Here is a 25,464-nt window from a genome sequence, read left to right on the forward strand (position 1 = left end):
CCTCCCTCCCTCCCTCCCTCTCTTCCTCCTTTCTCTCTCCCTCTCTCTCGATTATTTATTTATTTAAGAGCGAGCGAGCGAGCAGATGAGTATGGCAGGGAAGGGGCAGAGGGAGAGGGAGAGAGAAACTTAAGCAGATTCAGGGCTGAGCGTGGAGCCTGACTCGGGGCTGGACAGGGGGCTTTATGTGAGCTTGTCCCAGGGCTCAATCTCATGACCCTGAGATCAGGAGCCCGAGATCACTACCTGAGCTGAAACCAAGAGCTAGATGCTTAACCAACTGTGCCCCTAATGGTTATAGGTTTTTCTTCTGAGACAATGAGAATGAGCTAGATAGCAGTGATGTTTGTATGGTATTGTGAAAATACTAAATGCCACTGAACTGTGTACCTTAAAAAGGGTATATGGTGAATTTTATATGCATTTTACCAAAATAAGAAAAAAAAATTGTACCCACCGCCAGATTTCTGATTCAATTGCACTGGAGTGGGACCCGAGGATTTGCACTTCTAACAGCTTCCAAGGGCTGCTCCTGGCTCCCAACCACACTTTGAATGACAAGGTCCCAAACTTTGACTTGGATATTCAAATGGTTTGTCACATCCCCAGGGACTGTTGGATTACAAGGAACAACCAAATGCTATTAGTCTCAAATTTCTTCGAACCATGCCTAAAGGAGATTAGCAAACCTGATTCTCTTGGGGCCACGTGCTTAGTCTGTATTTTCAGCTTGGAAAAGCTCAGTAAAGGAATGGACTTTGTTACTTGAGTTGACTCCAGATGACCTTAGAGGAGGGAGAAACTGGCTGGGAGCCCACATTACATTTTCCTAAAACAAGGTCATCTGAGTTCTGGCTTAGGAAGGTATTAGAGAATGAGACAGCTGCTGTGGGCATGGGACTTTGGGACCCCTTGTGAAAGAACAAAAATTCAACAGAGCAAATTTCTAAGACCTAATTGGCTTTAGTAACCGATTCATGAATTAGGCAGCACCCCGTCTAGCAAGGAAAGGGGAGATCTGAGGAGTTGTACAAAACGGAAGGTTTTTATAGGAAGGAGAGTGGGGTATGGAGATAACTAGCAAAAGGAAGGATTGTTGCAGATAAATTCCCTTTCCCTTAAGGGGGAGGGGCAGAGGGTCTTATCGACACTTCATCTTCCTTTGGGGGTGGTGGTGGGGGATGGAGAGGGCCCAAGTGACAGACTACCTCACTGGTGTGGCCAGGCAGAAAACTCCTGACTGACCCAGTTAAGACTATATTTCTGTAGGAGTTTCAAAATGTAATTAGGTTAGGTATCAAGCCTTCACTGGATGATGTGGCCTAGCACAAGTGACTCCATTTTGGGCCTACACTTTTTCTTTTTGTCACCCTATAAATATGTCCTATACCCAATTCCACTGTGGAGTCCTGTAATTCAACTCAATTCTGCCAATATCTACCTGGAGATAACATCAGATCCTACAGGTTAAGGGCTCAGTCCTACAAGACATCCCCTCCACCCCCTACTTCAGATGCCAGTTTGTCACCTGTGCTTCTGGACCCACCAGCTATAGAATGAAGTTTCCAGGGACCTTCTCCTTGGGTTCAATTAATTTGTTAGAGCTGCTCATAGAACTCAGGAAACCTGCTTACTTACTGGATTACCAGTTTATTACATAGAATATTAAAGGCTACAGATCACCAGCCAGATGAAGAGATATGTAGGACAAGGCATAGGGAAAGGCCAGGGAGCTTCCGTGCTCTCTGAATCTACATTTTCACCAGCCTGGGAACTCTCCAAACCTCTTCCTTTTAGGTGTTTATGGAGGCTTCATTACTTGGGCACTAGTAATTAAATCTTTTGGCCATTGGTGATTGACCTCAATGTCCAGCCCCTCTCCCCTCCCAGGAGCTGGGGGGTTGGGGAAGGACTGAAAGTTCTGCCCCTTGAATCAGCTGGTTGGTTCCCTTGGCAACCAGTCCCCGCCCTTAGGTGAGTTCTTGTCACTCGTTATTAACATAACAAAAGACATCTGCTGAGGTCATCACTTAGGAAATTCCAAGGGTTTTAGGAGCTCTGTGCTAGAAATGGCCAAATAAATATCTCTTATTATAAATCACAGTATCAACAGCCTCAGGCTGAAAGGTTGCACTATTTCCGTCCCCTGCTGGGGCATCCACTTGCAAAACCCTTTGACTCCCATAATTCCTATGTACCCATATGCTAGTTTTAGGTAGAAAAGAGAGGATCAGGTAGGTAGTGATCAGACTGTGCTGAAGAGGTTTGGAGGTCCCGTGTTATCTCAGAGGACATCAGGGCCATTTGGCTGGTAGAACCTTAGGATATGTTACTAACTTACTGCTTATGCCATACCAAGGGAGTCAGGAAAAGTCCATGCCTCAGCACAGCAAGAGAGAGGGGGTCGACACTATTCTTTTGAAAGCTCCAAAATTGTAACTTCAAGTTTCCCTCATTTTTAGTCCATGACCAACAGTGATGAGGGAGCAGAAGGCTAACTGAAGACAAAGCACAAGCTGACATCCTGCAACCTCCCCCCAACCTGTCCCGGGTGGAATGTGTGTGACATTCTTCCAGGAAGCTCTCAACTGTCTTAATGTTAATGCCTTACTAGAGGGAAGAACAACCTTCTCACCCCGCCAAACCCCACCTGTATTCCAAAACTACCTCAACAGTATCAACAACATGAACGCTGAGTTTATTCACTTGCCAGGGAACAAAGTCACTGAATATTTCCCTGAGACAGACAAACTGGGTGGTAGAATGTGGAATCTTCCGGAGAAAGGGACGCTATAGTCATGGTGGCTACACTAAGTAAGGATAGAAAGTTTGCAGTTAGGAGGAAGGGTGGAAACGATGTGATGTGGAGTAGTGTCGGGGTCTGGAGTGGACAGCCAGGAAGGAATGCTTGAGACGTCTTCGGTGCAAAAAGGTGTTTTTAGTAAAACACGGGGACTGGATCCATGAACAGAAAGAGCTACTGTGAGGAGCAATTGATTAGATACTGTGGGGTTGGGGGAAGTAAACACAAAGGGAAGTTCCAAAAGGACTTTCATATGCTAAAGAAGACTCCTGGGATACTGGAGGCCTGGCCAGTGTCAACCTAAGGTTGTTTTTCCCTCTAGCAAGGCTTAACATTAAGACTGTCCCGGAGTTTCCCGGAAGAACCTTATACTCCACCTGCCTAAAGCATTTGTCAATGAGCTGCAAGTTGTAAGGACGTTTAATTTTATCTACATTTCCTCTGCCTTTGTTTCCCACATCAGAAAGAGTCTGTAGGTCTGTGCGTGGTTGGTTAAAATAAATCCCATTGGTGACTGGGTAAGTCACCCCAAGTATTTTATTAGAATTGGCTACTTAGAATCTGTTGTGGGGAAACCTAACATTCAATTTTGGTATCTCCTAAGCAAGTACCGCGCTAAGTGCAAAGTTTTGTTTTTACAGTAGTCACATCTGTGATGGGGGTATGCGTGGGATAGGGTGAGAAATGATACGGTTTTGGAATATAGGTGAGGGTTGGTGGGGTGAGGTCCGGAGCCAATGGCCAAAAAAGAATTCTGGAGACAAGTCTTTGGTGCAAAAAGGTGGTTTTATTAAAGCATGGGGACAGAACCCGAGGGCAGAGAGAGCTGCTGCCCCAGGATTGTGAGGGGTGGCTGATTACACTTGGGAGGTGGGGGAGGTGGGGGAGGTAAGGAAAAGGGAGGTTTCCAAAAGGATTTTCCTACGCTAAAGAGGACCTCCAAGATTCTGGAGGCCTTGCCATTGTCAAGTTCAGGTTGTTTTTCCCTCTAGTAAGGCATTAACATTAAGACAGTTGGGAGCTTCCTGGAGGAATGTCACACATCCCACCCAGGAGTAGTGGGTGTGGCATTTCAGGGATGTCAGCTTATGCTTTGTCCTCAGCTTGCCTTCTGCTCCCTCATCAGGAAAGAAGTATACTATCACTTTAAATGTGGTTGCACCCTTGGCAGATGTTTCTAAAGCTCTAGCTTGTCCAGGAGGATTTGTCATCTTTTAAAATTTCAAATGAGCCAGGCCTTACTTTTTGGCCTCCAATGACAAACTCCAAAAACTTAAATTTTTAGTTTTATTTACCAAAATTTTAGGAGATTTTATGGACCTTTATTCAGCCAAAGACCTACATGGGAGCTAAGCAATTCTCCCTTGTTAAGCCTGTCTTAAAGGGAGTATGTATTTTTTAAACTTTTATTTGGAAATAATTAATAGATTCTCAGGAAGTTGCAAGGATATGTACAAGGAAGTTCTGTTTACCCTTCATCCCACCTCCCCTAATAACATCTTGCATAAACATGGAGTATCAAAACCATGTAATGTGGTGCAACCACTCTGGAAAACAGTACGGAGGTCCCTGAAAAAATTGAAAATAGAGCTACCCTACGACCCAGCAATTGCACTACTAAGTATTTATCCAAAGGATATAAACAGTGACTCGAAGGGGTACCTGCACCCCAGTGTTTGAAGCAGCAATGTCCACAATAGCCAGAGTATGGAAAGAGCCCAGATGTCTATCGACATATGAATGGATAAAGAAGAGGTGGGGTGTGTGTATCTATATCTATAACTATAAAGTGGTGTGTGTGTGTGTGTGTGTATAACTATATCTATATCATCTATATCTATATCTATATAGTGGTGTGTGTGTGTATATCTATATCTATATCTATATATCTATATAGTGGTGTGTGTGTGTATATCTATATCTATATAGTGTGTGTGTGTTTATCTATCTATATCTATATCTATATCTATATAGTGGTGTCTGTGTGTGTATATCTATATCTATATCTATATAGTGTGTGTGTTTATCTATATGTATATCTATATCTATATAGTGGTGTGTGTGTATATCTATATCTATATCATCTATATAGTGTGTGTGTATATCTATATCTATATCTATATAGTGGTGTGTGTGTATGTGTGTATATATCTATATCTATATCTATATCTATCTATATAGTGGTGTGTGTATGTATCTATATCTATATAGTGGTGTGTGTGTGTGTGTATCTATATCTATATGTATATCTATATAGTGTTTGTGTGTGTATCTATATCTATATCTATATCTATCTATATCTATATAGTGGTGTGTGTGTGTTTGCAATGACGTGGATGGAACTAGAGGATATTATGCAAAGCAAAATAAGTCAGTCAGAGAAAAACAAATACCGTATGATTTCCCTCATGTGGAATTAAGAAACAAAATAGATGAACCTAAGGGAAGGGAAGGAAAAATAAAGTAAGACAAAAACAGAGAGGGAGACAAACCATGAGAGACTCTTAACTCCAGGAAACAAACAGGGCTGCTGGAGGGGAGGTGGGTGGGGGATGGGGTAACTGGGTGAATGGTATTCAGGAGGGCACATTGATGGAATGAGCACTGGGTGCTGTATTCTACCTCTGAAACTAATAATACAGTATATGTTAATTAAATGTTATTTAAATTTAAGTTAAATTTAAATTTTTTTAAAAGATTTTATTTATCTGACAGAGGGAGACACAGCGAGAGAGGGAACACAAGCAGGGGGAGTGGGAGAGGGAGAAGCAGGCTTCCGGCAGAGCAGGGAGCCCCAATGCGGGGCTCTATCCCAGGACCCCGGGACCATGACCCGAGCCGAAGGCAGACGCTCAATGACTGAGCCACCCAGGCGCCCCAAATTTAAATTTTAAAAACCATGTAACAGACATTGCTGCAGTGCAAAGAATTACTCAGATTTCACCCGTTATATCTGCACTCACTTATGTGTGCACTTCCTGTAACTACTGACACAATCAAGACACAGAGGGGTTCCATCACAGGGATCCTCCAAGATACCCCTTTATAGCCACATCCACTCCCTCACCCCATTCCCAACCCCGACAACCATGAATCTGTTCTCCATCTCTGTAATTTTATTTCAAGAATGTCATATAAATGAAACCATACAATATGCAACCTTTTGAGACTGGCTTTCACTCAACTAATTTGAAAGGAATATATTTTGATCCAGGCTTATACAGCTCACAAAAACTCCCCTTCTTCCAGCACAACATTAGAAAGTTTCTTTAATCTCAGTTCCCAAAACACAACATATCTTACCCCCCACATCTGTGAGATTTAGATCAAGGGTAAACACTGCCAGGTCTCTATCCAACCTCTGAGATCATATGCACCTTCTACAGCCAAATCAGAGATTAGGTTTTTTTTTTCAGATCTCAAGCTGGTATGAGCTTTTACATGTCCAGAGGATAGAAATATATGGAAAATTTTCAGAAATGTTCGCTAGAAATGTTTAACAACACTGTCTGCACAGTAGAATCACCTGGAGGAGCTTCTTAAACATTCTAGTGCCTATGATGAACCACAAATCAATTAAATCACGTGGGAAGGTGGGGGGGAGGAATAGACTTTTTTTAAAGCTCCCCAGGCAATTCCAATAGCTACTAAGTATGAAAACTATTGCTCTAAAACAATTAACAGAGGGTCTCAAAATTTGGGGTCACAGGAGTAAATCAGGTTCACCCAGGGAATGTGGGAACACCACAAAAGCCGAGGCTCATTTCTCCTTGAAGGGCCTTGACCTCTGGCTGCTTCATTAGTTCCCCAGGTGATTCTGATACTCACCAACATTGAGAACCACTGACTCAGAAAAACTGTCCTCACATTAAAATCACCTTCAGAGTTTTCTTTAAATACTGATGTTCAGGTCCCACTGCCAGAATTGTTTTATTTCTTTGTTCTAGGGTAGGACCTGGGCATTAAGTTTTTTGTTTATGTTTTTTGTTTTGCTTGTTTTAATGTTCCCAAGGTGATTCTGTGCCTACCGAGTTATATACCACAGATCTGGAATTTAAAAACAAAATTTAGGGACGCCTGGGTGGCTCAGTCGGTTAAGCGTCTGACTTTGGCTCAGGTCATGATCCCAGGGTCCTGGGATCGAGTCCCGCATAGAGCTCCTTGCTTAGCAAGAAGCCTGCTTCTCCCTCTGCCTGCCTCTGTCTCTCTCTCTCTGATAAATAAATAAAATCTTTAAAAAAAAAATTTAAAAATAAGCACAAAGTGTATATTTGTCTCTCTGGGCATTCTGGTTTTATTTGATGTCAGCTAGTGGATGAGTATGTAGATTTCCAAGACTTAGCCTTCTTGGAATTACATCAGTACTCTGTACAGTCATTAACGCTATAACCCACACGTTTACCCAGGGTTGTGTGTTCCTCACCAGTTCTTTTGCGTCCCAATAGATAAGCCCTCTGTTTTGGAAGTCAAGTTTTCCCTTAGAAATGGAAATAAACTTACCACGTTCTTGGCAACCTCTTGCCTTGCTGACTTCTGGCAATAGGAATTTAACCTGAACGGAGCAAAAACAGAAATTACAAATCTAACTGGATAGGCAATGAAGGGGTGCATAAAGTCAAGAAGGGAGCGTGCTCTGAGACCCTGTGAGGATCTCGGTCAGTGAGACTTGGACATCTGCACTTACTTCATCCTATGCCCCCAGGAATCTTAGACACTACTAGGAAACATTAACAGCAGGGTTGAATCTATGAGGTTGAACCTTACAGAACTGCCATTTTGTAGGGCAGAAATGGTCTAAGAATGGCAACTTCACAGGGTTCGATATCATACAAAAGACAAACGTGTCTTAACTGTTTGGTCCAAAGCACGTTTTCTGTGTAGATTGATAATATGGGATATGATCAATTCTTACCACCTGTCCTATCATCTGTAACGCAGTATGTCACCCTGAAAGCACATATTCAGAAATATGTGACCAAAACCCTAAGGTAATAGTTCAAGGCTTAGTAGTCAAAAGAATCACTTGGATTGGTTTCATTTGCAGATTCTGCTTCAGTAGGTCTAGGATGGGTCCTAGAAATCCACATAAACAAGTACTGTTGGGAAAGCCTGAAACAGGTGCGCTCACTCCTCTAAGAAACACCAAACATACAGAACCTTTTGGGCTATTGAAAAATTCTGAAAACCTTGAGTAGCCCTAACACAAGAAAGCTCGTATAGGGAGCTTACTTTGTGCCAGGCACCATTCTAATATATTAATATGTTTGACCTTCGCAACAGCTCTGTGATGCATATACTATCATTCTCAATTTACAGATGAAAAAAACAGAGATACATAAACATAAAATGACTTTCCTGATTTTAATTGATTTTACTCATCAATGACAGAGCTGGGATTTGAACCTAGGCAGCACTGGCTTCAAAATCGGCTCTTTACCACAGCCCTCTGCTAACCGACATGGTAGCCAGCCAGGTTCTCCTTATCTGTAAAATTGTGGAGAAGTGAGATGGGTATAACTCTGCAAACTGGGTTGCAAATTAGAACATGTTGCTTTAACTTCTTGGGCCTTTCTCACCAGTAAAAGGAAAAAGTTGGGTTTGGAACTCTTAACATTTTGTGAAACTAAAACTTTAAAAAGAATCAGCTGGGGGTACCTGGGTGACTCAGTCAGTTAAGGGTGGAGCTCTTGGTCTCAGGGGTGTGAGTTCAAGCCCTGGGTTGGGCTCCATGCTGGGTGTGGAGCGTATGTTTAAAAAAAAAAAATCAGCTGGTTATCTGAGGCAAGACAGAAACCAGAGTTTAATGTTTTTTTTCTTTTTCCTCTGTCTCCCCCAGAGTCTAGTGTTTGATGCCAGATGCTATAATGAAATTCCATCAGTTAAGCCTCAGGACTCTTTCTTTTAAGTGACAGGGTCAATCCTCAAACTAACTAAAACAGAAGAGGGAAAAGGAATTAATTAGCTCACCCACTGACTAGAACTAAGTCATAAAATGGGTTCATCATAGCTCTTCCCCCCAGCTCGTCTCCTGTTTCCCTTCGCAACCCCCCACTTACAACTTCTCCTCTCCCTTTCTTGCTCCTCTGCTTTCTTTTGCTTACCTTCTCCAATATGGTAGCAGAAATGACCCCTGGGAGTTCTGGTTTTCCACCACTATCCTACTCACATAGCCAGGAATAAACAATAAGGTCATCTCCCTTCCACCATCCTCAGGATTCTGGCTCAATTGAGGTCACATGCTCAGCCCCAACCCAATCTCCTGGTCCAGGGAATGGAGTATTGTGGTGGGTCAGGCTGCCCCTTTCAATGAGGAAGACAGAACCATTAATCAATAGTCTTCCCACAAAAACAGGGGGGTAAGGATGAGTATTTCCTAAAACGAAATTATGTGAGCCAGACCAAAGTTTTAACAATCATGTAAGAATAAGGATGATAATCGAATTATTCTAGGTCTCTCTTCTTCAATGCCTATGCTCTCCCCATCCCCCTCACCAGTTTTATTGAGATATAGTTGACATATAACCTTGTATTAGTTTAAGGTAGATAATATACTGATATGACATATGTATATATTGCAAAATGATTACCACAAAAGTTTAGTTACCATCTATCACCTCACATAGATACAATTTCTTTTTCTTATGATGAAAACTTTTAAGATTTACTCTCCTAGCAAATTTTCAAATATATAATATGGTATCATTAACCATCACTATGTTGTACATTATATCTCTGGAACTTACCTATGTTACAACTGGAAGTTTGTACTCTTTGACCTTCACCCATTTCACCGCACCCTCCACCTCTGGTAACCATCAACCCATTCCCTGTATCTGTAAAGTGCGATCATACAGTATTTCTTTTCTTTCTGACTTATTTCACTTAGCATAATGCCCTCAAGGCCCTCAAGACTCTCAAGGTCTACCCATGTTGGTGCAAATGGCAGGATTGCCTTCCTAATTTCTAACAGTTGAATAATATTCCATTGCATATATATACTAAGTTTTCTTTATCCATTCCTCCACTGATGGACACTTAGGTTGTTTCCATGTCTTGGCCGTTGTAAATAATGCTGCAATGAACACAAGGGTGCAGATGTTATGCTCTTTTTTTATTGAAATTTTTGAGATCATCATAGACATACCTAGAGTTTTAAGAAAGAATAGAGATCTTATGTACCCTTTACCCTGTTTCCTCCAATAGCTGTTTTGCAAAACTATAGTACAATATTATAAGCAGCATACTAATAATGGTAATCCACCAGTGTTATTCAGATTTTCCCAACTTGACCTGTACTTGTGTGTATTTGGTTCCATACATTTTCATGTTCATTTTCCTTTTTTAAAAATTTTTTATTGTTATGTTAATCACCATACATTACATCATTAGTTTTTGATGTAGTGTTCCATGATTCATTGTTTGTGTATAACACCCAGTGCTCCATGCAAAACGTGCCCTCTTTAATACCCATCACCAGGATAACCCATCCTCCCATCCCCCTCCCCTCTAGAACCCTGTTTATTTCTCAGAGTCCATTGTCTCTCATGGTTCTTTTCCCCCTCCGATTTGCCCCCCTTCATTCTTTCCCTCCTGCTATCTTCTTCTTCTTTTTTTTTTCTTAACATATATTGCATTGTTTCCGAGGTACAGATCTGTGATTCAACAGTCTTGCACACTTCACAGCGCTCACCATAGCACATACCCTCCCCAAGGTCTATCACCCAGCCACCCCATCCCTCACACCCCCCACCACTCCAGCAACCCTCAATTTGTTTCCTGAGATTAAGAATTCCTCATATCAGTGAGGTCATAGGATACATGTCTTTCTCTGATTGACTTATTTCGCTCAGCATAACACCTTCCAGTTCCACCCATGTCCTTGCAAATGGCAAGATCTCATTCCTTTTGATGGCTGCATAATATTCCATTGTACATATATACCACTTCTTCTTTATCCATTCATCTGTCGATGGACATCTTGGCTCTTTCCACAGTTTGGCTATTGTGGACATTCCTGCTATAAACATCGGGCTGCACATACCCCTTCGGATCCCTACATTTGTATCTTTGTGGTAAATACCCAGTAGTACAATTGCTGGGTCGTATGGTAGCTCTATTTTCAACTTTCTGAGGAACCTCCATACTGTTTTCCAGAGTGGCTGCACCAGCTTGCATTCCCACCAACAGTGTAGGAGGGTTCCCCTTTCTCCGCATCCCCGCCAACATCTGTCGTTTCCTGACTTGTTAATTTTAGCCATTCTGACGGGTGTGAGGTGGTATCTCATTGAGGTTTTGATTTGGATTTCCCTGATGCCGAGCGACGTTGAGCACTTTTTCATGTGTCTGTTGGCCATTTGGATGTCTTCTTTGGAAAAATGTCTGTTCATGTCTTCCGCCCATTTCTTGATTGGATCATTTGTTCTTTGGGTGTTGAGTTTAAGAAGTTCTTCATAGATTTTGGATACTAGCCCTTTATCTGATATGTCATTTGCAAATATTTTCTCCCATTCTGTCAGTTGTCTTTTGGTTTTGTGGACTGTTTCTTTTGCTGTGCAGAAGCTTTTTATCTTGATGAAGTCCCAATAGTTCATTTTTGCCCATGCTACCCTTGCCTTTGGCGATGTTTCTAGGAAGAAGTTGCTGTGGCTGAGGATGAAGAGGTTGCTGCCTGTGTTCTCCTTAAGGATTTTGATGGACTCCTGTCTCACATTTAGGTCTTTCAACCATTTGGAGTCTATTTGTGTGTGTGGTGTAAGGAAATGGTCCAGTTTCATTCTTCTGCATAGTACCATACTGTCTTGATGATGACAGCTTTGTAATAGAGCTGGAAGTCTGGAATTATGATGCCCCCAGCTTTGCTTTTCTTTTTCCACATTCCTCTGGCCATTCGGGGTCTCTTCTGGTTCCATACAAATTTTAGGATTATTTGTTCCATTTCTTTGAAAAAAGTGGATGGTATTTTGATGGGGATTGCATTGAATGTGTAGATTGCTCTAGGTAGCGGTGACATCTTCACAATATTTGTTCTTCCAATCCATGAGCATGGATCGTTTTTCCATTTCTTTGTGTCTTCCTCAGTTTCTTCCATGAGTATTTTATAATTTTCTGAGTACAGATCTTTGCCTCTTTGGTTAGATTTATTCCTAGGTATCTTATGGTTTTGGGTGCAATTGTAAATGGGATCGACTCCTTAATTTCTCTTTCTTCTGTCTTGTTGTTGGTGTATAGGAATGCCACCGATTTCTGTGCATTGATTTTATATCCTGCCACTTTACTGAATTCCTGTATGAGTTCTAGCAGTTTTGGGGTGGAGTCTTTCGGGTTTTCCAGATAAAGTATCATATCATCTGCAAACAGTGAGTTTGACTTCTTCTTTTCTGATTTGGATGCCTTTGATATCTTTTTGTTGTCTGATTGCTGTGGCTATGACTTCTAATACTATGTTGAATAGCAGTGGTGATAGTGGACATCCCTGCCACGTTCCTGACTTTAGGAGGAAAGCTCTCAGCTTTTCCCCATTGAGAATGATATTCGCTGTGGGTTTTTCATAGATGGCTTTTATGATGTTGAGGTATGGACCCTCTGACCCTATACTCTGAAGAGTTTTGATCAAGAAAGGATGCTGTATTTGTCAAATGCTTTTTCTGCATCTATTGAGAGGATCATATGATTCTTGTTCTTTCTTTTATTAATGTATTATATCATGTTGATTGATTTGCAGATGCTGAACCAACCTTGCAGCCCAGGGATAAATCCCACTTGGTCGTGGTGAATAATCCTTTTAATGTACTGTTGGATCCTATTGGCTAGTATTTTGGTGAGAATTTTTGCATCCATGTTCATCAAGGATATTGGTCTGTAATTCTTTTTGACGGGGTCTTTGTCTGGTTTGGGAATCAAGGTAATGGTGGCCTCATAAAATGAGTTTGGAAGTTTTCCTTCCATTTCTATTTTTTGGAACAGTTTCAGAAGAATACGTATTAATTCTTCTTTAAATGTTTGGTAGAATTCCCCTGGGAAGCCATCTGGCCCTGGGCTTTTGTTTGTTGGGAGACTTTTGATGACTGCTTCAATTTCCTTAGTGGTTATAGATCTGTTCAGGTTTTCTATTTCTTCCTGGTTCAGTTTTAGTAGTTGATACATCTCTAGGAATGCATCCATTTCTTCCAGGTTATCTCATTTGCTGGCATCTAGTTGCTCATAATATGTTCTTATAATTGTATGTATTTCTTTAGTGTTGGTTGTGATCTCTCCTCTTTCATTCATGATTTTGTTGATTTGGGTCATTTCTCTTTTCTTTTTGATAAGTCTGGCCAGGGGTTTATCAATCTTGTTAATTCTTTCAAGGAACCAGCTTCTGGTTTCGTTGATCTGTTCTACTGTTCTTTTGGTTTCTATTTCATTGATTTCTGCTCTGATTTTTATTATTTCTCTTCTCCTGCTGGGTTTAGGCTTTATTTGCTGTTTTTTCTCTAGCTCCTTTAGGTGTAGGGTTAGGTTGTGTATTTGAGGCCTTTCTTGTTTCTTGAGAAAGGCTTGTATTGCTATATACTTTCCTCTTGTATTGCTATATACTTTCCTCCCAAAGATTTTGAATAGTTGTGTTTTGCTTTTCATTGGTTTCCATGAATTTTTTTAATTCTTCTTTAATTTCCTGGTTGACCCATTCATTCTTTACTAGGATGCTCTTTAGCCTCCGTGTATTTGAGTTCTTTCCGACTTTCCTCTTGTGACTGAGTTCTAGTTTCAAAGCATTGTGGTCTGAAAATATGCAGGGAATGATCCCAATCTTTTGGTACCGGTTGAGACCTGATTTGTGACCTAGGATGTGATCTATTCTGGAGAATGTTCCATGGGCACTAGAGAAGAATGTGTATTCTGTTGCTTTGGGATGGAATGTTCTGAATATGTCTGTGAAGTCCATTTGGTCCAGTGTGTCATTTAAAGTCTTTATTTCCTTGTTGATCTTTTGCTTAGATGATCTGTTCAGTCAGGGGGGTGTTAAAGTCCCCCACTATTATTGTATTGTTGTCAGTGTGTTTTTTGCTTTTGTTATTAATTGGCTTATATAATTGGCTGCTCCCATGTTAAGGACATAGATATTTACAACTGTTAGATTTTCTAATTGGATAGACCCTTTAAGTAGGATATAGTGTCCTTCCTCATCTCTTATTACAGTCTTTGGTTTAACATCTAATTGGTCTGATATAAGGATTGCCACCCCAGCTTTCTTTTGGTGTCCGTTAGCATGGTAAATGGCTTTCCACCCCCTCACTTTCAATGTGGGGGTGTCTTTGGGTCTAAAATGAGTCTCTTGCAGACAGCAGATTGATGGGTCTTGTTTTTTTATCCAATCTGATAGCCTGTGTCTTTTGATCGGGGCATTTAGCCCATTTACATTCAGGGTAACTATTGAAAGATATGAATTTAGTGCCATTGTATTGCCTGTAAGGTGACTGTGACTGTATATTGTCTGTGTTCCTTTCTGGTCTATGTTGCTTTTAGGCTCTCTCTCTGCTTAGTGGACCCCCTTCAATATTTCTTGTAGGGCTGGTTTCGTGTTTGCAAATTCCTTTAGTTTTTGTTTGTCCTGGAAGCTTTTTATCTCTCCTTCTATTTTCAATGACAGCCTAGCTGGATATAGTATTCTTGGCTGCATATTTTTCTCGTTTAGTGCTCTGAGGATATCATGCCAGTCCTTTCTGGCCTGCCAGGTCTCTGTGGATAGGTCTGTTGCCAACCTAATGTTTCTACCATTGTAGGTTACATATCTCTTCTCCTGAGCTGCTTTCAGGATTTTCTCTTTGTCTCTAAGACTCGTAAGTTTTACTATTAGACGTTGGGGTGTTGTCCTATTTTTATTGATTCTGAGAGGGGTTCTCTGTGCCTCCTGGATTTTGATGCCTGTTTCCTTCCCCCCATTAGGGAAGTTCTCTGCTATAATTTGCTCCAATATACCTTCTGCCCCCGTCTCTCTTTCTTCTTCTTCTTCTGGGATCCCAATTATTCTAATGTTGTTTCGTCTAATGGTATCACTTATCTCTCGAATTCTGCCCTCGTGATCCAGTAGTTGTTTATCTCTCTTTTTCTCAGCCTCTTTATTTTCCATCATTTGGTCTTCTATATCGTTGATTCTCTCTTCTGCCTCATTTATCCTAGCAGTTAGTGCCCCCATTTTTGATTGCACCTCATCAATAGCCTTTTTGATTTCGACTTGATTAGATTTTAGTTCTTTTATTTCTCCAGAAAGGGTTTCTCTAATAACTTCTATGCTCTTTTCAAGCCCAGCTAGTATCTTTAAAATCATCATTCTGAACTCTAGTTCCAACATCGGACTAATGTCTGTATTGAGTAGGTCCCTGGCAGTTGGTATTGCCTCTTGTTTTTTTTTGAGGTGATTTTTTTCCATCTTGTCATTTTGTTCAGAGGAGAATAGATGAATGAGAGAACAAAATGCTAACAGGGTAACAACGTCCCTAGAAAATATACTCTAAACAAATCAGAAAAGACCTGAAATGTGGGGAAAAGAAAGGGAAAGAAAGAAAAAAGAAAAAGATAAAAACAGAACAGAACAGAACAAAACAAAACAAAAAACAGAATATGATCAAATATGATCAGGCTGGTGCATAGATCAGTGCCACGCACTAGATTTTGGATATATTTTGGTCTGTTAGAAGAAACTGCCTCCCAAAATTTTAAAGAAAGAAAAACTTATATATGTACAAAAATAAGGGTTAATACAATGAAGGGATGGAATATGATTGTAAAGATGAAAATTATAAAAGATTTTATGAAAGGAATTGATAAGAAGTTGGTTGAAAAAAGAAAGAAGAGGATTTAAAAAAAAACAAAGAAAAAAAAAGGAGAGAATGTGATCAGGCAGGAGACTAGAACAGAGCCATACACTAGAGATGTAGGGTGTATTTTGATCTGTTAGAAGAAAGTGTATCTCAAAATTTTAAAGAGAGAACAACTTACATATATGCCAAAAATAAGGGTAACTACTATGAAGGGGTAGAATATGACTCTAAAAATGAAAAAGAAATGTTTTTTAAAAAAGGGATTGCTAAGATGTTGGTTGAAATAGGGAAAAAGAAACATTAAAAAAAAAAGACAGTTAAAAAATTAACTTTGAAAGACTAAAGAATCATGGTAAAAAAGCCATGAATTCTGTGTGCAGTATTCCTCTAGCGCTGGAGTTCTCCCGTTCTCCTTGATCAGTAAACTTGGTCTTGGCTTGCTGGCTGTTCGTGCTGACCTTCTGGGGGAGGGGCCTGTTGCCATGGTTCCCAAATGTCTTTGCCGGAGGCGGAATTGCCCCGCCCTTGCTGGTCCGGGCTAAGCAGTCTGCTCGGGTTTGCTCTCGGGAGCTTTTGTTCCCTGCAAGCTCTCCGTACAGCTTTGGAGGACGAGAATGAAAATGGCGGCCTCCCAATCTCTGCCTGGAGGAGCCGAGAACTCGGGACCCCGCTCCTCAGTGCGCCCCCAGAGAAAAGCAGTCAGTCACTCCCGTGTCCCCGTCTCCGGCCGCACTCCGTGCTCACCCGGCCTGTGACCGAGCGTTTCTATCTCTGGCACCCGACCCGGTGTGGAGTCTCCAAACCCAGCAGATCCCTGCGGTGCGCTCCCGCGCCGCTCCTCCCGAGGGAGGAAGGGGAGTCTCCCCGGCTCTGCCGCTTGTTGGGTCCCTGCTGGAGGAGCAGTGGCCCGACTGGGCCACGGATCACAGTTTATGGCCACCCCGAGCTGAGAGCCCGCGCCTCGGCTCCGTCTCTGCAGCCGGCTTCCCCGCTCCGATCCCTGGGAGCTCTGCCGCACTCAGGCACCCCCGGTCTTTCTGTGACCCCGAGGGTCCTGAGACCACACTGTCCCGCGAGGATTCCACCTCCCGCTTAGCCACTGGAGCGACGTCCCTCAGCGGAGCCGACTTCTAAAAGTTCTGATTTTGTGCTCCGCGGCTCTAGCACTTGCCAGAAGCGGCCCACGGAGGCCCCCTCCCCCGCCGTCTATCCTCCCAAATATCGCCTTGGATTCACTTCTCCGCTCGTCCTACCTTCCAGAAAGTGGTTGCTTTTCTGTTCAGACAGTTGTTGCTATTCTTCTCTTCGATCTCCTGTTGAGTTCGTAGGTGTTCAGAATGGTTTGATCCCTATTCAGCTGAATCCCTGGGACCAGACGAAATCCAGGTCTCCTACTCCTCCGCTATGTAGCTCCTCCCCCTCCTCATTTTCCTTTTAATTGCATTCTGTGCTTTCAGATCAAGGCTAGATAATCAAATTTAAGGCATGGAAATTGCTAATGTCTCTACTAAGACTGTTCTTTAAGAAACCACATCATGGTCATTGCAGTCATGCTTTCTTTGTGTGCAGAAACGAATTCAGTGTTTTATAGGGGTCTAGGAGGATGTAGTGGAAAGCCTATCAAAAAACAATGGTTTGTCCTACCCATTACAGACCATAAGGTGATGACTTAAGTATACCTTGATAAATGATCTTTAGTAAATGTTAGATGTGAGTATGAGCCATATTTTGTTGTCTCAAATACACTGACAACTTTAATTTGGGGATAGAGGTAGGATGCAGGCGAAGAGAACTCAGGGCTAGGAAGATGTTCTCCCATGGATGAAACATACCCAATTAGAAAAAAAAGAAAAGAGACTCTCACAGGGGAAAGGAATCATTTCCAAAGTTGTGAAGTCAGAAGAACAAAGACAAGCACATATAGGAAACTGGACCCGTGTTTGGTTTGCTGAGAAATTGCTGAAGGCTGGGAAAGCTAGTGGGACAGGGATGCCTGGAAAGGTTAAGAGCAGGGAACACAGGAAGTCTTCCACCCATGCAGAGATGGTTGTGCAAATGTCCTGGGGGATTTAGGCAGAGAATAACCATGAAGTCATCTTTGGCATTTGTTGATGTGCATGGTCTCTGGAAGCCAGGTGGTGGTGTTTTCTTCCTTTCCTTTCCTTCCCTTCCCTTCCCTTCCCTTCCCTTCCCTTGCCTTTTCTTCCCTTCCCTTCCCTTAAAATTTGAGATATAATTGACATACAATAAACTGTTCGTACTTAAAGAACACAATTTGTGGGGCTCCTGGGTGGCTCAGTTGGTTAAACATCTGACTCTTGCTTTCAGCTCAGGTCATGATCTCAGGTTCATCGGATCGAGCCCCACATTAGGCTCGGTGCTCAGAAGGGAGTCTGCTTCTCTCCCTCTGCCCCTCCCCCAGCTGATGCACACTCTCTTTCTAAAATAAATAAAATAAAATCTTTAAAGTACACAATTTGGTAAGTTTAGACATATGTATGTATCCAGGAAATCATCACCACAATTAAGATAGTGAAATTGTCCATCATCCCCAAAAGCTTCCTTGTCCACCTTTCTAATCCTTCCCCTTCCCCATTGCAGGTAACAACTGATCTGTTTATATCACTATAGATTGGTTTGCATTTTCTAGAATTTTAAATATATGGAATCATACAGTCCACACTGTTTTTTGTCTGGCTCTTTCATTCACCATAATTATTTTGAGACTCATCTATGCTGTTGTGTGTATCAAGTTTATTCCTTTTTGTTTTAAAAAGATTTTATTTTTAAGTAATCTCTACACTCAACACAGGGCGCAAATTCACAAGATCCAGAGCTGCATGCTCCACTGACTGAACCAGCCAGGGACCCCTCAAGTTCAGTCCTTTCAATGAACTTTTTAAAATGGCTGAGTTGTATTCCATTGCATGGCTGTGTCTGAGTTCATTTAGCCATTCACCCAGTGCTTGCTTCTTTGACTAGAGAAATCTTGGCCAAAGCTGGGAGCCCTCATGTCATTGTCCACTCACCCCGGGTTCCCCATGAGGTCCCCTGAGTGCTGTGAGGCCTCACTGTCTGCAGCCCTCCCCAGTCTCGGTGTCTTCCAGAAAAGAACACCAGGAACACATCCGTATTCATTTCCTAGGGCCACTGTAACAAATTACAGTAGCTTAAAACAACAGGAAGTTGTTCTATCACAGTTCTGGAGACCAGAATTAAAATTAATTAAGGTGTCGCCAGGGTCAACTCCCTGTAAAGACTCTAGGGAAGAATGCCTTTTTGACTCTCCCAGCTTTGGGGGGCTCCAGGCAGTCCTTGGCTTGTGGCAGCATCCCTCCCATCTCTGCCTCCACCCTCACGTGTTCTGTTCCCCTGGTTCTCTGTGTGTTTTATTTCTGGTCTCTTACAAGAAAGCCCATTATTGAATTTAGGGCCCATCCTGATCTGGGTTGGTCTCATCTTGAGATCTGTACTTTAAGTACATCTGCAGAGACTCTTATTCCATTAAGGTCACTTGACTTCTTTGACTCCCCTTGCTTCTGCTCTCCATAGCTCCTCCTGCACATGTGGTCCAACGATAGACCTGGTGTAAGGATCAATTTCTCCCAGCTTCTAAGCAAAGTGTGGTCCAGGTGCAATAAAGAGCATCCCCCCCCAGCCCTAGGTGGCCCTCCTAGAATAAGCCCTTTCTCACTCCCTCATACAAAGATGCCCCACAGTTCCCTAAGGTGTGCATTATGCCTTGTTTTGACAAGTATTAGCTCCAGTTTGTTCAACTACAGGTGCTGGAATGGGCTGACCAGTACCCCTCCCCCAGATATGTCCACCCAGAACCTCAGAACAGTGGTTGGCTGAACTGGAAGGTCAGAGGCTGGGGCAGATCTTCTTTATCTCACCTGAATCACATTTAGCTTAGAAACCAGGACAGATTGACCCTTCCACTTGGTTTGTCATTGGACCAGCTGTGAGGGAGCTGCCATGGACGGCAGAAGCAAGGGAAGCTGGATCATGGTTGTGACCAAGAACAGGCACTAACCTGGGTACGGAAGCCCCTTGCCTGCCCTTTTTCCACCTTAGTCACCACTGATACCAGTTCCTGGCACGCGGTAGGTCCTGTTTAAACGCTTAGTGGATGAACAAATGAAAACATCAGACCTGATTTTTTTTTTCTCTCATTCCCACAGGAGGGGTCCCAATGGAAAAGCTGGCAGCCTATAGCTCATCCAAGGCGGCTCTGACCATGTTCTCAGCAGTCATGAGACAAGAGCTTTCCAAATGGGGAATTAAAGTCTCTGTCATCCAGCCTGGAGGCTTCAGAACGAGTAGGTGTCTAAGCCTAAGAGTCCCTCCCTCAGTGTTCACCCTGAAAGGGATGCTGAAGGTCCTTTGGATGTGGTTTTGGAATGTAGGTGAAGTTTGGTGGAGTGGGGTCTGGAGCCAATGGCCGTGAAAGAATTCTTGAGACATCTTTGGGGCAAAAACATGTTTTTATTAAAGCACAGGGACAGAACCCGTGGGCAGAGAGAGCTGCTGCCCCAGGATTGTGAGGGGTGGCTGATTATACACTTGGGAGTTGGGGGAGGTAAGCAAAGGGAGGTTTCAAAAGGATTTTCCTACGCTAAAGAGGACCCCCAAGATACTGGAGGCCTTTGCCATTGTCAAGTTCAGGTTGTTTTTCCCTCTAGTAAGGCATTAACATTAAGACAGTTGGGAGCTTCCGAGGAGTGTCACACATCCCACCAGGAGTATGGGGGAGGCGGGGTTGGGTAGGAAGAAAACTGAGGCTCAGACAGGTTAAGAGCCACAGAGGCGGTACGAGTCCGAGATGGGATTTAGGTCCAGGTCACCCTAACAGTTTCGTTGTGTATGGCCCCAGAGTGGCAGAGGATGGGTTTGTGGGTGTCAAAAGTGGCAGACGAAAGTTGACAGAAGTCTGGTGGCTTTGTTACCAATAAAAAGAGCTTTGGGGTCTCTGCACAGAGTACCCACAGAAGTGGTTAGAAAGTCCATGAGGTGTTTAGAGAGGGAGGAAGTGGGGAGGAAAAGGAATCCCTCAGTCTGGGAAAGCAGAGACTGGGGGAGAGTTAGCTGGAGGAACATAGTTCACACAACATGCTGTTCTAGACCCAGAAACCTCGAGAGTACTTGTCAGGGTAATCGTTTCTTGATTTGTGGTCTTGTGCCTTCATGAAAAGAGCTGAGCAAATCCATCTGCATTTCTGTGAGTATAATTGAAAGTCACTGGCTTACGTTTCACAACCAGGCTTCCCCACAGACCTGATATCCTGGAGTCACCCAAGCTAGTAAACCCAGGCTCATCCCACAGCCATCCCTGGAGCGATCACACACTTTGCAGGAGGGAGCATGGGCTGCTGCATCCTTTCTGGAAAGTAATCTGGCAGAAGGTATTAAAATTCAAAATGCAGATGCCTTTTGACCAGCTAACCGCATTGTGGGAGCTGCCTGCAGACATAACAACAGTAAAATACAAAAGGATGTATTGTGCAAGGCTATTTGTGGCAGCATCACTGAAATGTTGAAACATAGGAATGACTGCAAAGTCCTTTGATAGAGAAGTGGTTGCCTAAAAGCTATTCAGTGGGAAATTTCTGCTGCTCTGTTTTAAATCTGTGGCTTGACTATCAGAGGCAGGTCTGTGATTTATTACTAAGCAAGCAATCATATCTTTGGAAAACACTGTATAGTGTGAGCCTTTTTGGATTTTGTTTGTTCCGGGTAATATAAAGTTAAGCCAAAGCCTTCTATGCGTATATATGTTTGTATGAACAAGGAGGGAATACAGAAGGACACACAAAATTGTAAGTTACCTTAGGAGAGGTTAATTTTAAAAACATATACATCCTATTATTTACTTTATTTCATGTAACGAGCAGGCATTGCTACTCTATTTTCAAGTAAATATATATAATTAAGTTATATATGATAAGCAACCATTGCTTCTATATTAAATGTTTATATATTTAATCACATATAATTTATATGTTAAAATTTAAGTGTATATTTAAATGTATATTTATTATATATTGTTTAAAATTATATTTATTAGGTAGATAAGATGATAGTCAACATTGTGTATTTAATTTTATACCTAGAAATAGGTATCACTTCTATATTAAAAATTATATATAGATGTATATATGTGTATGCATATATATGCACGTATATTATATTGTATATGTTACATTTTATATTGTATATAATTATCATGAAAATGGATGTAATAGAATGTTTGTGGCAGCACGATTTGTAAGAATCCCAAATTGGAAACAACCCCAATACCCATCACAGTATAATGGACCAATAATTTATGACATATTTACACAATGGAAAACTGCACTGACGGGAATGACCACACGGTACATGGATGAATCTCACAGCGTAATATATGATTCCATTTACATAATGTCCAAATCCAGGCAAAACTGCTCTATTCTGTTAACTTGGGACAGTGGCTCCTGGGAAGGGGGCTGGGAGTGGGGCCTTCCAGGCCGGTTTGCCTTCTTCTTCTGCCGCTGGTTGCACGGGCTATTTAGTTTGTGGAAACCCAGTCCCGTGTGAACTTTTCTGTATGTATGTCAAAAAAATATATTAAATACCATTTAAAGCACATTTACATAAAAAGGTGTTTGAGAACGCCCATCCTTCCCAACAGAAGCCAATTCACAAGGGCCTGCTTCCCTGGTAGGGGGTCAGACATGCCCGATACGGCCTCCCCAGTATCTGAGCCCCCCTTCTGCTTGCATCGCAGACATTGCAGGCTCCAGCGAAGTGTGGAGCAAGCAAGAAAAGGACATCTTGGACCACCTGAGCTCTGACGTTCAGGAAGACTACGGCCGGGACTACATCCTCGAGCAGCGGAATTACCTTAAGTTGATCAACATGAAGGCCAGCACAGATATGTCCCCTGTGCTCCTGGACATCCGACACGCTGTGTCTGCTAAGAGCCCCTTCGCCTTTTATGCGCCAGGGGCGATGGCTTATTCGTTGATCTGCTTTGTTTCCTTTAGTCCTACTGGCATATTTGATTATTTTAGCAAAAAATTGCATAACTTTGGAGGGGGCTTGCCCAGAGCGCTAATTAAGTAGGCCTAACTGAAGAAGAGGCCACCCGGGCAAATATGTGGGAAATGTTAGTCTTGGAACGAAAGGGAAACTTGAACTTCCCATTAAAGTTGTGGTTTCCTACCTTGCATTCCCTGTGAATTCTGTTGATTGACTAGGACTTAGTGGTGAGAAGGCTAGTGGGTAGAAATGACGTTAATCGAGTGCCTGCTCTGCACAGATACATTTCAGATACTCTCTCGTCTAGTTCTCATCGGAGAACCAAGGTAGGTATCTCCACCCCTACTTAACAGGTAAGGGAATTAAGGATCAGAGAGGGTGGGTTGCTAGTTCATTGTCACACAGCTAGCAAAAGGCAGTTAGAATTGAAATCCAGTTTGGTTGGACTGCACCGCCTATCAGGAGAGGAGGAAGAGAAAAAGATGATGGGGAAAATGAGGTAGGGAAGGGAAAAGAGAGGAGGAACTGGCAAGGACCAGAGTCAAGTGGAGTCCTTCTCACCATGAATTGATAGCCTGCTGTACCTACTGTATACAAGGTATTGATTCCAGTGTGTAATCAGCGCTCCACACACCTCCTCTCCTTTCCTCTCCCTGGAGGCCTAGAGATAAGAGGATGTGGTCCCCCATCTCAAGAAGGGCCCCAGAGGCCTTTTGGCAAACCCAGGGCATGTGAGTGGCTGGCTTGGTGTCCAAAGTAACCATCACTGTCACCTCCATCTGAACATCCCAGGATGGAAAAGCCAGCATCTTTACCTGGAGAAGCCAGCCAAAGGGAGCAAGGTCAAGTACCAAGAGAGGTGGGGTCAAGTTCACCTGGGGGAGGCGAAAGGGGAGGAGTTGGTGAACAGGGGGCACATAAAAGGAACTAGAAAAAAACAGCAGCTTGACATGAGGGAAGCAGAGGTCCAGACATTGCAAACCTCTCTTTGTCCCATTTCCTTTCTAGAATGTGCAGGTTCTTTTTCTATTTTCCAACCTCATGGAGATTTTAGGAGAATAGATAAACTTGACGATGTTCTGCAGTTTTCCCTCAAAAGAAAAGAATAAATAATAAGGTGGTGAGATAGTTATGAAATTATTAATATGATAAAGTTTTAATGGTTGGTCATGCCAGCTGCACCGTAGTTCTCCATCATTGCTTTACGGCAGAACAGAAAGAAAAGAAAAAAAAATTCAAGCTTTAACCACTGATTTCCAGAATAGGTACTTTTTGGAGATGAGAGTTGTCAAGGCCAAAGCTTTCATTTGCATGCTTCAGATCTTGAGAGAGCAAAGGGTTTGTATAACCAGAATTTGGAGGAGGACTGAGGATTATGTGTTTCACTCTAAAGCAGTGGTCCTCAAAGTGATCCCTGGACCGCAGCATCACCAACACCTGAGAATCAATTAGAAATGCAGATTCTCAGGAGCCAAAGCAGTCATATTTTAGGTTCTTATGATGGCTCCTGTAACAAAGTATGAAAAACTTAGCAGTTTAAAGATATACATTTATTATTTTACAGTTCAGGAAGTCAGAATTCTGAAATGGCTCCTACAGGGCTAAAATCAAGTTGTCAGCAAAAGTGCATTCCTTCTGGAGGCTCTAGGGGTGAATTCATTTGTTGCCTCTTCCAGCTTCCAGGTCTCCTGTATTCCTTTACTCGTGGCTGCATCACCCCAACCTCTGCTTCTGTGGTCTCCTCTCCTCTGACTCTGCTTCCTTTTTATAAGGACCCTTGTGATGGCACTGGGCCCACACATAATCCAGAATAATCTCCTTAAGATCTTTAATTTAATTGCATCTGCAAAGTCCCTTTTGCCACATGAGGTCACATATTCACAGGTTCTGGGGATTCACGTACTGTGATCATTACTAGGGACCTTTATTCTACTGACAACATCCACTGAATCAGAAATTCTGGGGATGGGCCCAGCAACCTGTATTGTACCGAACCCTCCAGGTGATGCACACCCATGTCTGAGAACCCCGGCTTTGGGCCACAGTGTAAGCACGTTGGCCACAAAAGGAGGGGGAAAGCTCTTTGAGTATAGTGGGAGGGAGCTGGAGACATCAGGTTGAGTAGTGCTGGGCAAATACGCCAGCCTTTAGGAACCCAGTGTGGGACCTACTTTCTGTTCTGATGAAAACTCCATGAGGCATGGGGAGAAGGTACAGACCCAGAGGAGCTGAGAATCCCAGATCTGAGAAGCTCTTAACTGGTTCCCCCCAGGAGGGCTTCCACACTGCCTTGGGGTTACCTGGGAGGGAAGCATACCACAAGGTGGTCTATTTAGCCAGAGAAAGACTGAAAACATCTTCCCACCACTCCCATCTTGACTCCCTTGGGTCTGGGTGGAAGTGGGGACGTCTGGAAAAGTCACTGAAGCTCCTGGAGACAACAGGGAATAGAGCTAAGAATGAAGTATCTGGGTGCCCTTGGAGCAGGTGGGGGTCTGTTGCACCAGAGCCCACTTGGTAAACAACCCTGGGCTGGGGGCTGAAGTGAGTAAGAGACAATGTCGCATCCTCGGTGCTGGGCAAATACACCAGCCTTTAGAAACCCAGATTCTGAGGTCAAGAGAAGGAGAAGGGGAGAGAATCTTGCGTGCCACTGCACATTCATTGGGAAGGCCCTGTTTTAAAGCAGCAGAGATTGTAACCTGAAAGTATCAATAAGCATTTAAACGTCTTTTCTTTCTTTCTTTCTTTCTCTTTCTTTCTTTCTTTCTTTCTTTCTTTCTTTCTTTCTTTCTTTCTTTCTTTCTTTCTTTCTTTCTTTCTTTCTTTTTCTTTCTT

General features: G+C 42.7%; 1 protein-coding gene across 1 annotated transcript in view; it reads left to right on the top strand.

Annotated features, from left to right (window-relative positions):
- Positions 1 to 22,816, top strand: part of HSD17B2 (hydroxysteroid 17-beta dehydrogenase 2) — a 75,474-nt gene extending 52,658 nt beyond the window's left edge. The window contains 3 exon segments of the mRNA XM_025860527.2: positions 19,788 to 19,925; positions 22,373 to 22,659; positions 22,661 to 22,816. Of these exon segments, the coding sequence (XP_025716312.2) occupies positions 19,788 to 19,925; positions 22,373 to 22,659; positions 22,661 to 22,702 (467 nt within the window). The 3' untranslated portion in view covers positions 22,703 to 22,816.
- Positions 22,817 to 25,464: the final 2,648 nt, after the last annotated feature.

This window comes from Callorhinus ursinus, unplaced genomic scaffold (genome assembly GCF_003265705.2).
Source record: "Callorhinus ursinus isolate GAN/ISIS: 27379988/994484 unplaced genomic scaffold, GSC_fseal_2.0 scaffold46, whole genome shotgun sequence".
In the NCBI taxonomy this organism is placed as follows: domain Eukaryota; kingdom Metazoa; phylum Chordata; class Mammalia; order Carnivora; family Otariidae; genus Callorhinus; species Callorhinus ursinus.